The 15,688-nt window shown below is 42.5% G+C and overlaps 1 protein-coding gene across 4 annotated transcripts in view; it reads right to left on the bottom strand.

Annotated features, from left to right (window-relative positions):
• The window catches only part of RUNX2 (RUNX family transcription factor 2), a 225,657-nt gene that overhangs the window by 96,060 nt on the left and 113,909 nt on the right, over positions 1-15,688 (bottom strand). For 3 of the 4 annotated variants that reach the window (XM_064411663.1, XM_064411664.1, XM_064411666.1), the window contains one exon: positions 7,812-7,985. The exons of the other annotated variant lie outside the window; for it this stretch is intronic. In XM_064411663.1, the coding sequence (XP_064267733.1) occupies positions 7,812-7,985 (174 nt within the window). The remainder of the gene's footprint in view (positions 1-7,811; positions 7,986-15,688) is intronic. 4 annotated transcript variants of the gene reach the window in all.

Here is a 15,688-nt window from a genome sequence, read left to right as displayed (position 1 = left end):
AGGAGACCTACTTTTACTCACTGATGTTTGGATTTATAAATCATTTGCTCTCAGTTAATATCCAATGATAAAGATACCACTGAATGCCTCATAAATTATTTTTTTTATTTCCTTACATCAAAAGAACCAAAACACTTTAAACCCTAAAGTTTGTTTGGGGCACTGCATAATAAACAGAAAACTATCTCTGGACCAGCTCACAGAAATTGTAGCACATCCCTTCAAAGCCTGCCCTCTATTTTCAGGGAAGCACATCAAGTATACTCAATTTGGAGAACCTGCTCTATCAGAACATTGTGCTAAAGCCCTGCTTTGCAGACAGTAATGTGACAGCCACATGGCATAACCAAAGGCTCTTTTTCAGGAAATTCAACTTTTTTTTTCTTTTTTTAACTCCTTTCCCTGCTCTTCCACACAGCAAAACCTTGTAGTTTCAGCTACTTCTTGTTTATTATTTCTCTTCAGACATGATTTGTTTGAAGAAATGTCTGGAAAGCAGATACTTCCTTGAAGCAAAATAACTGCATAGATATATATATATTAAAAAAACACCTTCCAATTTAATTTTAAGAGGATTTTCCTGGAGTTTGCCATTTATATTCGAGCTGAGTAATATAAATGGTTAACATAAACTTCTTAGAGATCCAAAGGACACTTGATCATTAAATGTAATGAACTTCTTTGTTTTAACAATTTCAAGGCCAGGGTTGTATAGATTGGCATAGGTTCAAATCTGGCTGACTGCTCATTGTTACATCTGATATTGACATATTTCTCTGCCTCATTCCACTACAATAATTCACCATACAGTCAATGGTAAATGATCTTTGAATGGGAACAGAAAGCCTAGGCTTGCTGGAAAAACAATCTTAAAATTAATGGTGTGTTAGGAGCACAATCTCAAATCCAAGATCCTTCAAACTCCAAGACCTTTTCAATCTCTGCTTCTGAATTGAAAACAGAGCCCCTAAAGTTTTGGGTTTAGGTCAGCTGCAACGCTAGGAGGAAATAACATAGCAGGTAAAGGCTGGGAAAAAAGTCATAGTAGAGGATGTTTTTACATCATTTTGGTCTAAGATGGTGGAAAGCTCAGAAAAAGAGTCACCTTTCTGGAGGCTCATGCCACTCCTGATAGTGTAATCCTCATGGCACAAGAACTTCTTGAGCATCTCTGGCACTCTCATCACTTTGAACACCCATGCTAGACTTGGTTTTATACTTAACACCCTTAATCTAGCAACTGTGAATGTCTGTGTGGACACAAGAATGACAAATAGCAAAAAGTGGTCTTTGGAGGTGCATGTGGTATTTCAAAACAGTATCTCATACTGCACTGTCAGAAGCAAGATTTAGGGCTGGATGGACCATCACTTGACCCCAAAACATATATTCTTTCAACATCTACCTAAATACATCAGTCTTCCCAGGAAATAGCAAATAATGAAGAGGAAAATCTTTAACCAAATTGAACATTAGATGATTCATCAGAGCTCAGTGACTGAGGAGCAGGTCACAGTACCTCAGGCCAGAGGGTTATTGAGATTCCTCCACACCAAGGCATGGCTGAGGTCATGGTCAAGGCAGGGTGGGAAATATTACCCTGGGAGTAATATCCCCTGGGGGATGACTAATTCAAGATATCTGTGACCCGTTAGGAAACCAGAAAGTGAAAATACAAGTTTCACCAGATCCCAGAGCAAATGCCCTAAAGCCAGCCCTTGCTGCCTGATGGCAGTCAAGGTTTGCATGGACGTGAGAGAACAGAGTGGTGAAACACTGTCGCCTTGCCAAGTCAAAGGTGACCTGCGAGCCCACAGGGCAAACGTCACTGCTCAGCAGCATTGCCCAATTCACAGTGAAAAATGCCAGGAGGCAGAGCCCAAAGATTCCCCAGACAGTCCCTGAAGGTGGGCGCGCAGCTCATGTGGCACCCTGTGGTTCACATGGAGATGGTCCTTGCAATGGTGCTGGAGCACTGGCTTTGGCCACTGAGGCCCAGCAGAGCATCTCTTCTGGTCCCACACACCATCAAACCTCCTGGGGGAAGGAGGGTGCTGGGGGCACCACAGGGATGTGCCAGCTGCCACAACAGCACTTGGAGGGCAGATCCACACAGATGCTGCTGAGGCAAACACAAAGCCCTTCAGAGGGTCACCTCCTCCTTGCTCTGGCCCAAAAGGAGTAGGATGACTATTTAACACACACTGCTGGGGAAGAAGCTGAGAGGTGATTTGTGAGAGGTTTTCCTTGGCCTCCTACACCACAGGCCAGCTTCCCTACTGTATCTGGCTGGTGGGCTCCCACGTGTCCAAGTATCTCTGCTAGCCAGGGACTTTGCACCATCACCCAAAGTACCACATGCTCTGCAGGACAGCACACCTTCCCATCAAAAAAGCCCAGAACAGATGAGAAACCTTAAAGCTCTGAGTGCATCTGGATTCCTCCCTAAAGGAATCCCTCCAAAACAAGGAAAAATACTTAATATAAAAATAAAATTAACTGCCCAGGAGAAAGCCACCCTCATTTCCATATGGCAGCCACAGGGAAAGGCTAACAGAGCATTCAGCAACAGAGAAGGAGTCAGAGGGCCACTCTGAGCTGGCATTTACACTCGAAAACTTTGGAGTGATTACTAAGAGCAGTCCTCCTTTTGTAAACATTTCTGTTATGCCTGCGTGGGTGTGAAGGGAAGTGCAGCTCTCAGCGTATTCCTTCACAGCAGGGCATATTGTGGGTATGCTGAGACAGCCTGGGCACAGTTCAGCTGAAACAATCAGCGGGGCGAGGCCTAAACTAATGTGCAAACAGCTCCATCCTGTTTGCGCTTCCAGGTGAACCTCCACAAAGCAGGAAATATTGCATATTATTTTGTGTCTTGGTTTTGCTGTCACATTTATAGTCATGGGACATACGCAGGGTTCTTGACCTTTGCTGTCTCTGACTGACTGCATTAAATGGATGGTGGATATTGATGCTTAATGGAAAATAAGAGTCTTTAAAAATTAGTCCAAGAGTAGATGCACCACATAAAACTAAAATTATAAAGGAAAGAATGAAAAAACCCATCCAGTGGCCCATTCTCCCACCAGTGACATTGGCTTTCCAGTATCACAACTTGTCTTCTTCCAACAGAAATCATCATAGGATAGTTTGTGTTGGAAGAAACCTTAAAGATCATCTAGTTCCAACCCCCCTGACATGGGGAGGGACACCTTCCGTTTTCTGAAGTGTCAATGGACAGAAGCAAAAACCTGCAAGTATCCCTGAAGAACAACTTTTTCCACTACTTTGGCATTGGATTGTGAAGCATACTGATTTTCTATAGGAAAAAAACCCACCAATTCCCCCTTTTCCAAGCTGAGTTACATGACCAGACCATGATCACAGGCTGGCAGCTCCTTGGTGTACTGTCTCTAATACCAGACATCACATGCATCATACTCTCTTTTAAACCCAGCCATCAGCTCTAGCTCTGGCTGCTGCTAGTTGGATTAGTGCTAGTGCCAATAGTAAAAAACAAGCTGTCTGGAGCTATCTTTGGTAAACACTTAGAGCAAATATCCTCGCTTCTGATCTTAACAAAGCCAAGATGACTTTCTGCATGAGTAACCCAACTATTGTTGTAACACCAACCCCCTCAGCAAAACAACAACAGCAAAACGCAACCTTCTTCCCTTCTCTAACTCTTTTTTATGCATCCTTAAAAGCCCAGGGCTTCATCTGTATTGCCCAGTTCAATCAACAAAGTCAAATCCAGTGGAGTTACACCCCAATGTACAGAAAAGTAATTGAGACCAGATTTTGGCCTGAAGAACCTCTAAATCCATTTATCCTCCCACCCCTCCAAGAGTCACATTTTTGAAATAAAAAAAACCCGATAAACTCAATGAATCATGCCAGTGGGCAACGAACTTTTAAAAGAGGGTAGAGGGAAATAAAAGACAAAAGAATAATAGGAGGGGGGCAAGCATTATGAAATGGAGGTCCATAATGGCAACTTGCCAGTCAACCAGAGGATGCAATCAATTTGCATAAAGTGCAGCAGACTGCAGATTCAGTTTGCACTGTCCCTGAAATCAGTCCCTGTTTGTCAGTGAAGATGTATCCCCTCACTACCTTCCTGTTAAGCTGGCTCTGGAGATTTTAAATCTGCTTAAAAAGCAATGAGAAATGGAAGCATAACATCCCTGAAGTGCATGGAGAAGGGGAAGAGGAAAAGGGAAGAAAGTGAAGGTTTCACAGGACTTGCCTTTGAGGGCTGTTATTTCAGTGATGAAAGTCAGAGGTTGCCTATAGATCAGCTAGTGCCACAGTGGTGATGGAGCATGAAACCTCACTTAACTCCCACTTTGCTGTCCCCACAGCCCAGCCGATGGGATCTTCACACTGACCACATTCCTGCCATTACACCTGTGGCTTTTCCTGGACTACAGAAGCTAATCCTCACCAGTTGCATCTTAAAAAAAACAAGTTTTCCTCATCTCATACTGGAACACTGATGCAACAGCTCAGTGTCTGAACGGGAATGTAATCGGATACATGAACAAGTTGCATGAGCCCGTTAGGGAAAGGGGAAAAAAATAAAAAAAGCAAATATACCAGTGAACAAATGTGAATGGACAGGATTCCTGATTTACGGGCAGCAGGCAGGGTTCAAATTGGATCTGCACTGCCTCAGCAAAGGCAGCTGGTTATTGGACCATTTGTTTTTTAATCACCCTTCGATGTAGCTTTTGCTGAATCCTAGTTAAAATGCCATGTTGAATAAGGGCAACTCTGTGCCTTGTCCTGCCACAGCCCAGTCCTGTGGTAGGTTAAGGACTGTGCTGTGATTTGTACAACCTGTACTCTGATACTCCAGGAAAATAAACACAACCTAGACAGAGAAAAGAAATATAAGAGTGAACCCTAAAGTGCTGAGTTCTTTCAGACTCAGGTGTGGGTCAGCCAGACTTTAAATAATATGTCTGTTTAATCATGCAATAGCTATGCAAGGCCTCAAGTGGAATGAAGCAAAATGTGCTTACTAGCAATAATATGGATTTTTTGTAGGAAACCAGTATTTACTGTTCCAGTTATTAGAAATTTATTATTTTCCCTAAATAACAGCTAAGTAAAGAGATAATGAAACCATGGTATTTCTAAAGGAATGCTTGGTTAATTCCAATAAAGGTAATTTAAAAATCCTGTTTTTCAGACAGAAGGGTTTATTCCTCTTTTAACATATACTCAAGTCTTATGTTAAGAAGCCAGTGGCATTCTGAGTATTCCACTACAACAGGGAAACTGGTGTTGAAGGACAGCCCAAGCACCTCACTCCCTACCACCACACCAAGCAGGGGGATGTTCAGCAATTTCCCACTCAATACTCGACCAAAGGGTGCCTTGTCCATGGCATCACCTTTATATCTCCTTGACATGATTTGTGGAGCAAAGAGTACGTTTCCATCCCACAAGAAATATCCTAGAATTGGGACTGTCTGCAGAAAAGCATCCCAGCACTTAGGTGGAACAAGAGAGCATGTTGAGCTTTACAGATTACAATCAAGGTCCCAAAGAGCACCCAAAAGCCTGGTGAAAAGCCAGTGCAATTCCAAGAGCTTGCACCCACCTAACATGCTCACACCAATCACTTAATTGAATGGGATGACCACCAGCAAGCAAACAGAGAGTTGGCTGTTGGACTTTTCTGAGGGTGGGAAACAACATCAGAAATACTGTATCAGATCACTTATTCACTACAGAGTCCTCACCATTATGGGGGATATCAGAGCATCTTGGGATTCTAATGCATCCCATAACCTTGAATTTATCCAACAATAAAAGCACGTAATCCACAAAAGGTAGGAAATCCAGCCTGCATCCTTCAGCTCACTTCTCTCTTCCCTACCAGCACTGCATCTTCCCTCTCTCGATGAAGTCTCAGCTGGTGCTGCCTTAAATTTGCAGAGAAGGCAGGGAATGCCACACAACTTTGTTTCCAGTCAGGCTTATTGAAAGCTCATCTGAAGCTTTCATCTCCCAGATCTGTAAATGCTGCTGCTGCCTCATAACGAGGCAGAGAAGTAGTCTATTAATCAAAGCCAGCAGAACATTTTCTACAGGAGGCATTTATGTGAGGAGAGCAGCATATGAGGTTACACTTAGTTAGGAAGAAAATTACAAGGGGATCTCAGTTCTTGTGCTTCAGGGCATAAGCTGATCACCAGATGGGGTCAGGAAGAATTTCACCCTCTTTCGTTCCTAGATATAGTGTTGCACAATAGGTAAACCATGGAGGTACAAGGAAGAAGGAAAAAAACTGCTTATAGCCTGGATTTCCCCCTTGCTTTCTTGGGAACTATATCTACAAACATTGCCAGACAGAAGACTTGGTTAGAAAAAAATATTGTGTTTTAGTTCACCAGTTCTTACCCAGAAAACTATATGCACAAGAGCCCTGACTTCACATGTCCAATGAACAAAACGTGAAGCCTAGCCAAAAAAACCTGCTCTGGGAAGCTGGGGGGCAGCAGGTACCATGTAATGGGTATAATCAACATATTTAATATATTATAAACATTTTACACTAGTTAAAGTTAGACTTATAGATCTGGGAGAACTTTGCCACAGCTCATGGGAACGATTTTTTTGTTGCAATTCCTTGAGTGCTTTGGGTTCAAATTAACTCACTTTTCTTTCTTACTGCAAATTAATAAACCAGTTGAACTTAAAAAAAGAAGGAAAAGAGAGAAGAAGAAAGCCACAACACTTTGTTAAAACCACTGAGTTTCAGCTGGTATCATGTCAAAACCACTTGAAACATGAAACTAGAAATCTTCCTAGGTTGACTCAAAGACAATGTCTATACTAGGAGTGCTTTACCAGGAAAGGAATGCTGGTGTAAAATGCTGGCAAAGAACTCTGCTGTGGATGGAACTGTAGCAGCGGAAGTGAATATTAAATCAGTCTAGGGAATTGAGCCAAGAGCTTTGTTGACAGACTTGCATCTAGGTGAAGTCCTCCAACAATTCTAGCAACTGGTCAGGGGTAACACCTCTTTACATCCTGGATAGACACAAACATGTCAGCACAAACTTAGAATCTAGAAATGCTCAGCATTAGATAGAAGTTGTTTTGAATATATTTTGAAAAATTAAACCAGCTCTGACTTTAGAAAAAACAACATTTTTTTTTGTAGGCGTCACAGTTTTGCTGCAAACTTCTGGCATAGCTGCAGTTAAACATCTTATTTCAGCCTTCTAATCTGTGACACATGGTGGGTGCTTTATGATTTCTCTCAGCACAATGAAATCTGTCTCTCAGCATGCAATCATAAATGTTGCATACAACCCTCACGAGCAACCTTTGGAGATTTCTCCATAACCCAGTTCATTTATTGTAACCGTGGTCAGCACTGGTGGTGGAACAAAACCACCACGTGAGAAGGTTGTATTATTATTCTGATAAAAAGACCATTAAGTGCTGTCTGCTTCCCTTAACACAACTGCAAAATAACAAGGCTGAATAAAAATGTTCATTCTATTGTACACTAAAGGTACTACTGCAACATGGAGAAGGCAGTTAGAATTTCACCAGATCCCTACTCAAATGACATAGATTGACTATTTTAGATTTATGGCAAAAATATATTTTAAAAAAATTACATTTTCAGCTTCAAGCACTATAGAAAAATCCACTTCCCACCTAGCTTTGCTTGGAGAACATCCCCCACTCTGTAACAGCCTCTTTGACTGCAGCTGAGACACAAATATCCATAAGCAATTACTACCAATGCCTGTGCAAGTCAAACCTATGGTTCTGTCTCTTACCTGTAATCTGACTCTGTCCTTGTGGATTAAAAGGACTTGGTGCAGAGTTCAGAGAGGGCCGTGGGCTCTGGGTCGGGACCCCTACTCTCATACTGGGATGAGGAATGCGCCCTAAATCACTGAGGCGCTCAGAGAACAAACTAGGTTTAGAGTCATCAAGCTTCTGTCTGTGCCCTGGAAACAGCAAATCATAAAATAAAAGCGTTAATAACAAGATTTAGTAATTTAACACACCCCCCAAAAAAAATCCCCCAAAACGGTCTCTAAGGACCTGTTACTAGATTTAATGGATTTACAGGTATCTCAGCTACCCCCAATAACACAGAAACATTGTGAGGGGGTTGTGTTTTGGACATAGTTGTGCTGGTGAAAGTCTTATCAAGCACAGTTGTGCCCATACACATGTAACATATGACAATTTGGATTAAATAAGCACTCATCAGGACACCCACAAGGTCTTTTTTGTCATTCTTTTTTTTTTTCTCTTTTAACTACCCAAAGTAGTTAAAGAGGCAAACTTTCCCTTCCAAAAGCAAGCCTCATATGTACCTAGAACTTATTAACTGGGACAATTACTCCATGCCTGGTTTAGATATTGTGGATTTTTGCTAAGAAAATGCAAGCTTTTCTTCTCCCCTTATTTTTTTTCTTTCTTTAACTCTGTTATAGTTAGTCATTAGCTTTCATTCCTCTGGGGGATTTTCCAAAAAGTAATTAGTCCCTGTCAGTTGAGAAGAGCAGTATCCAAGGAAAACCTCCAAAGCTGCTGACCAGGACTGGACCCTACACATCCTTGCACGGTCAGCCTTCCTCAGTGCTCCTACTGCCCTCACCCAAAACAGGCCAACTGCCCCTGGATATATTTGGAACACTCATTTAGGGGTGTTTTGCTGACAAAATATGAAGGGGGAAAATGGCAAAAGCACTGGAATGCCCCCAGTGGTCCTGCTCATGTTGTCATTGACATGTTTCAAGAGCAAGGGCTTGGCTTCTCTAATGGTTGTATTTTTGCTCCTAGGTTTAATTTCTTTCCAGAGAACGCTCCTTGTCCAATGGTGCCTTCAAACATGAGGTGCAGAAGGTGTTATTTCTATCATTCAGCACAGGGAGAAAAAGGCATGCATAGAGATTAAGGACAGGACTAATTTTACTTAACTTCAGCCATTCATAAATCAGGCATCTAGTCTAAACTCTTCTAATGTAGACTTCCTCTTCAGTTAATGGAAAGAAATAGCTACTTCCAGAGGGCAATTCATCTCATTTGTCTCTGACACTTGCCTTAAAACAGCATGATTCACCTCCTGAATTTGCTTTCTCTTCCTTCTCTGATCAGAGAGGGAGCACACATGACTGGTTTAATTAGACACCCTCGCCATTAGTCAACGTTAAATGGAATGAAGCCTACCCTAAGTTACAGATCAAGGTCATGTAAAAAGCCTCTGGCAGAGCTGAAAGGGGGGCCCAGACTCCTTGATTTCAACCCAGAACCATATCTGCCTCCATCCCTCTAAGCAGTGACAGGGCCCTGGCACAAGCAATAATTGGGGGCGATATTTTAACACTTTTAACAATAGGAAGGGTCTCTGGTATGGTTTGGGCTTGAACCCTTCCAAATAATCAGTGGCTTGTGAAAATCTGTGTTGTCCCTCAGCAGTATGAACACAGCCATCTCTCTGGAGTCTACAAGGGTTCAGCTCTGCAGACATGGGAAGATTGTCCAATCAGTCCCTGGGCCACAGAACCAATTCCAATACTGTTTAATTTATTTTAGAAGCAGAAATGAGGCCCCTGAATATTGAGATTGAACTATTAGGCTACCACTGCTAAAAAAATGCTTTTTAATAGTAATTCTCACCACCTCTGCTATATGGACTCACACCATCTAATTGGTACCACAGTGCCAACATGACACATAGGCAATGCACTATCCAAATGAAATAAATCCAGACTGGATTCAGAGAAATCATAGCTCTAGACAGAGAAGGATTCAGGTTGGGATATGAGGGAAAACTTGATGGGATTTAAGTTTGGAGAAGCTTCTCTAGCAATTTAAAAAAATTAATTAGTTGACCCATAATTTGGTACTTTGAAGTCTGGGTTTTCTCCCCCATAATGACTCAGTCTAAAAGCACGGGGTAGGCGGGAGCCTTCTCCTTAGGGAGAAAGTGCTGCTCCATGTTAGAGCTGCCATGGGTGCCTACTCCTCTCTTCAAAAAGTATCAATCATTTTAAATAGGGAATGATTTTTGGGCTTGTAAAAACTCCATAATAGCAGCTTAATTAACAGGGTCACATCCAAGTTCTAGTCTTCAGCATTATATTCTCAATCCATTTAAACTAAGATTTGTACAAGTTGGGTGCTGCTAAATCTGAAGAAATTACTTGCACATACACATCCTGTCAGTATTCTCTTGGGATTTCTCACTCTTCTTTTCCTCCACAATTTTTATGCATTTTCTTTTCCTTTTGCTAGTCATATTTTCCACTATATTTTCTAAAGACATCTCCTTCCCGTTCCTTTTTCTCTTCTGCTCATTCTTGATCATGCTTTGGTAAACTGAACAACCTGGGATGGTGGAAGGTGTCCCTGCCCATGGCAGGGGTTTGGAATGAGATGATATTTAAGTCCTCTTTCAGCCTAAATCCTTCTGGGATTTTATGAAATTCAAGAGGTCTCAAAGTAAGACAAATGGATCAGCCCATCTCTGGTCTCACACATGAGAGCTGATTTTAGCTGGGAATGAATTCACTCCCAAAGTGAATTTTATTTAGAACTTCTGTAGAAAAAAACCCTGTGCTATGTTCATATAGTGACCTTTTAACTAAAGAACCACTAACAAACTGGTGCATAATCTATTTCAATTGTCCTCAGGTAACTCAATAAATAACTTATTACACAGGTCACCACCACTCCTGCACTAACCTGTGCCAGATAACCCTCAGCCTTGTTTTCATCACATTTTGTTTGGTCATACATAGCTTTGTTAGAAGAGAGTTTATACTTAATTATGTGTATTATAGCAGAGCTCTGGATAACAGAGCACTTTAGGATAGGCGGGGTGGGGGGGAAGAAAATAAGAGAGGAAAAAAAAGAAGGGGCATACAGGAAGAAGAAAAAAGGTTTCCACATGTGGTTGAATTGAAATGATGTATAGAAGTGTGGGTTTGGGTGTTGCCACTTCTCCCCCACTTGCCCAAAAAAAAAAAAAAAAGAAAAAAAAAGAAAAGAAAAGAAAAAAAGAAAATAAAAAAAAGTAGGGAAGAGAGAGTTCTATACACATCTGGAAGACCCCAGGCATCAATGGAACTGCAAGTCCCCAGAAATCAGCAAGGGGCCAAAGGCAGACTTGCCTTCCCCTTCTGGACATTTAAAATTTAGGGTTGTAACACGGAGTCATGTTGTGACAAAGGGATCCACAGAAGGAGCCACAGTCCCTGAGTGAAATATCCCAGGGAGACAAGATGACATTGCAGCTTTGCACATTATGGGTTACTCTGCTTTGATAAAGGCTGGGACGTGCTCACACTGAAAGTAAGCAGGAAATTCAACAAAACCTTTGTATTCAGGAGGTGCTCACAAAGGCGTGTGGGCAATTTAAATAAATGTCCTGCCTCGAATTCTGTGCAGGAAAAAAAAATCCTGTTAAGTATGGAGGAGCCATGAGGTATGGGCTGAAAACACTCTAAAAAGACCTTCTGAGTAGCACATAAGCAGCAGGAATGAAATATGTGATACATGTTTAAAACTCATTCCACAAGCTGCTTTTCATCTCTCATTGATATATGTGTCCGTTGACAGAGAAATTCCTGATCCCAGGGGAGTGTGCTAAGAAAAGCTGTATTCCTTGGTCTCAGTACTGAGGCGTAATTTTATTTCAGGAAAAAAGATTAGGGTAGCAAGTGTGGATAGCTGAGGGAGAATCCATGATCTGCTGCAGCAGTGAGTACATCAAAAAGCAATATAAAAGCTATGTGAAGAGTAGAATAAAATAGTGTTTCAGCTACCCCAATGCCTGCAACACTTCATTTAGTGCCTGTTGCTCTGTTGCAAAGATGAATTTGTAGAATGGATAGGGCTTGGAGGGGAAAAAATGCTTGTGGACTTAAGCAAAATGTAAAATATCATCAAAAATAAATGGAAGCTGACCCATGAATCTTTGACTAAGGATGGGACCCAGCGGCCACTGGAAAAGATCAGGTCACCAGTGAGGAGAAGGAAAAGAGATGAGAAAAACTGAGAGTTCATACTCAAGAGCTAAACAAGCTGTTCTGATTTGTCTGCTGGCACAGTACAAAACACCCTGGATATCAGAAATCCAGTGTTTGCTCCAAAATAACAAGAAATATTCTGGTCTTTCATCACTACTCAGCTGTTTCAAGCCAAACACTAACCTGAGAATAAATTTCTGGAGACAGAAACATTGTCATTAATCCTCTCCAGTGCCAATTTTGTCCATTTTACATGAATCAAATCAGTACTGAGAGTGCTATAAGGTCAGTGAAAACTGCAGCCAGCCAGTCAGTGCCTGTGCAGCTGCTTCTGCTCGCCAGCCCAGCCCAGCCTCAGAACATGTTCGTGTGGCCCATGGAAGCTGATGTTCAATTATCACATCCCAGGCATGGCAGAAGATGTGAGGAGTCTTCATCTCCAGCTTAATCATTTCAGTTTAAACTAAGCAAAGGACTGTCTTCCAGATCAAAGCAAGGCAATCTCGAGTCTGCTGGATGTGGTAACTGGAAAGGGACGTGAGCTCGTCTCTCATCACTGAACTTCCACCACTCTGCTGGAGGAGGCAAGATGTAAATCGGTCTGTGGAAGAGGCTGACTTGCAGAATGTAAATGTGGTGTTGATGCTTGAAGATTTTTACCTCCTCAGGGAGGAGGGGTGTGCGTTTTTATCTTTCAGCTTGTGGGTGTGGAACTGAAAACTAATCAGATTATGCTACACGTGGCCTTGCCAGATGCTGACACTCAGGGACTCCCTTTCTTTGTACCGTGTACACCACCCACCAGCTTTTTTGTGTGGTTTTTTTTTTCCTGGTACCCAGGAGATCTGGTTGCCAGATTTTCTGCAGATGCTTTTATCAGTCTCCACTGGGCTAGCTATTTTCAGTCATCACCCAGTTCTATCTTTTTCTGCTTTTGCCTTAACAAGAAGTATTGTGGGAGTCAGGTGTCTCCATAAAAAAGCCAAGGGATGGCAGAAAGGTCATGGCAGTAAGAGCCTGGGCTGTCACCTGCTGGAGACAAATTTTCTGGGATATCCCAAGCAGAATGGAGGGTGATGACCCACTGTGAAATGCCACCATGGCTACTGTTGGCTCTATGTCACGAATGTGCTCAGCACCAGATAGAGAAATTTGGAGTCATTCCACGGAGTGACTACAGCTGGAAAAGGTAGACAAAAATTCTTTGAACTCAAGGGCTAGTAACCAAGGATTTCTACAGCTCTGGGTTCAGTGAAGCAACAGGAAAAGGGACTTTTCTTCAGGTTAAGGGGTGGCAGAAAGTAGAAGAATCACCCGGTTCATGACCTGTGAGTTGTCTGTGCCACTCTGTCTCTTGACTCCAAGAGAAACACAACAGAGATCAAGAACCCAAGTTTTGATTATTCCCACTGTTCCCCAAAGGTGAAGTGCTTTAAAAAGGTAAAGAGTAGGCACCTTTTTTCCTACTAATCCTACATGTTTTTGAGACAAGGCCTCTGATTTTTTCTCTTTTAACCCTGGAACACCAGCATAATTCCAGTGTATTTTGTAGTGTCTAATCTTCTGCATACACATCGTAGAAGACAATTTCACACTACAAAAAAGACAAGCTACCTGTCCTCTGAATTTAATTACAAATTCCCCTTAAATAGTCTCTGCAGGTCTACCTGTATTTCATCCTGTTTGGTTTTGTGGAACAGGGGTAACTGGAAGGTACTGATATGGGCTTGACTGAATTCAGCTACAGGCTGATAAAGTTGAAGTCAAGGGACTCACATTTATGCCACAGCAAAGGAGTTGAGACCTGAGCCTAATGCTTCCTAATAGTTGTTGTGCAGGGACTGAATAATGCTGAGCATTCACCATGAAGCAAAAATATCCACTGTTCTGTTACAAATTTCAGACAATATTTTATTGCAGCAAGGTGTCACTCCAAAGCAGTGTTAATATATGCACTGGAGGTAAAAATAAAGGAGCCATAAACCAGAAGCCCAGAAGATTCACATTAGCTCTTTGCAAGGAAAAATCCTCTGAAGAAAGTTGTGAGGATCCCTCTTGTGTCGCTTGTCTTGTGACAAATTGTCATTGGGCTGGTTTCTCCCCACCCAATCCTAGTGAATGCACCCAATCCAAAGTTTATGGAAAAAACCCCAAAACACAAGAGCCAAATAATTTTTGCCCAGGAAAGGAGAAAGCTTGGAACCCTTCCAGTCTCTCAGGTAAAGACACAATTATGAGAAGAAAAATATAATCCACCCAAGAGACATAATTACATAATTAGGCCATAGGCTGTGCATAGGAAAGGTTCTTATAGTTCATAAAACAAGGAGCTATATAGGTACAGTAACTGTAGTTAATTCACTCAATGAAGAAAAAAAAAAAAGTTTGTTTTTTAAATAGCTAAGGGCACCAGTTTGCATTAGACTGGGAGTTTAGTCTTCTGACTGTACACAGAGCCCTGTTCGTGCCAACAGGAGTCACTCAGGCGCAGGCAGAAAACAAGCCCCTGTCTCTTTTTGTTCTTAAAAAGGGCATATTTTTACCCAAAGCACTAAGGCCTGTACCTGAAACTACTGCAGACAAAAGGAAATAATAAAGACAGATGAATGCTCACTGTGGAGGGGCTCAGTTCCTGTGAAACAGATCGAATGTGTATCCATTTGCCAAAATCCTAATGAGCCCCTCCTCCCTGACCCCTGCTCTGCAGACTACTGGTGTGGGTCCATAAGGGCCAGATCCTGGAGGAACCAGGGACATTTCCATCTTCCCAGAGCTGTGGCTCCTACCCTGGGTGAGCAGAGGCAGAGGGAGGTTGGAACCTCAGCATTGAGGATAAGCCTGTGGAGTATCTCTGGTGTCAATGGTCATCTCCGCACTGAGTTGCTGGGAGCAAAGGAAATGTCCTCTCAGCTCATCCCACCAAGACAAAAAGGGTGGGTTGGAGGGAGGAAGAGGCAGAAGGGTGAGAAGAAATGACCCGTAGGGGTGTAACCTGTGTCCCTTTGTATGTGTGGGAATGACTCTGAAGCTTTTGAGGATACAAAAAGTATCCTTTTTGTGCTTTCTAAACTTCAGCTGGGGGTTGTGAAGAGCATGGACCCAGCTGAAAGGTAGACCCAGAGGCTGGGGGTTTTCAGTGAACTGCAACAGCTGCAAAGGAGCCTCCTGCTCACAGAATTTCTCTATACAGAGAGGTGAAAAATGCCTCCTTGGAGCAGGGCTCCAGGCTGCTTGTCTGGCAGCTGAGGGACTGATGGGGGCAGGTGGCAGGGGCTGAGCTGGTCAGGCACTGCAAAGGGAAGGGTGTGTTAAAGCAGCAAAATGGGAAGATTTAACAAATGAAACAAAAACGATGCTTTGAGAAAAAGGACAGGCTGAGCAGGAAAGGGCTTGAGTGGGCTCGGTTTTGCACCAGTTCTGTCCTACCATCCAACCCATCCAGGACTCATGCAGCCCTCTGCTCTGACTCTTTACTCAAGGTGGATGAGCTAGGTCTGCCCTTGCTACAGTACTGGGGCTGTTCCTTTCTCTCTTTTTTTTTTTTTTTTAAACTTTCTAATTCTGATTTGGATTTTGAAGCTTGTTCAAATTTAAGCAACACACCATAGGATCATGAGCCCAAACAGGCCAGGTCAGAGAAGGAGCAGGTGGGACCCCCTTGCTCCACA

Source organism: Passer domesticus, chromosome 3 (assembly GCF_036417665.1).
Source record: "Passer domesticus isolate bPasDom1 chromosome 3, bPasDom1.hap1, whole genome shotgun sequence".
In the NCBI taxonomy this organism is placed as follows: Eukaryota; Metazoa; Chordata; class Aves; order Passeriformes; family Passeridae; genus Passer; species Passer domesticus.
Note: the sequence above shows the minus strand (reverse complement) of the source record. Positions and strands in the feature narration are given on the sequence as shown.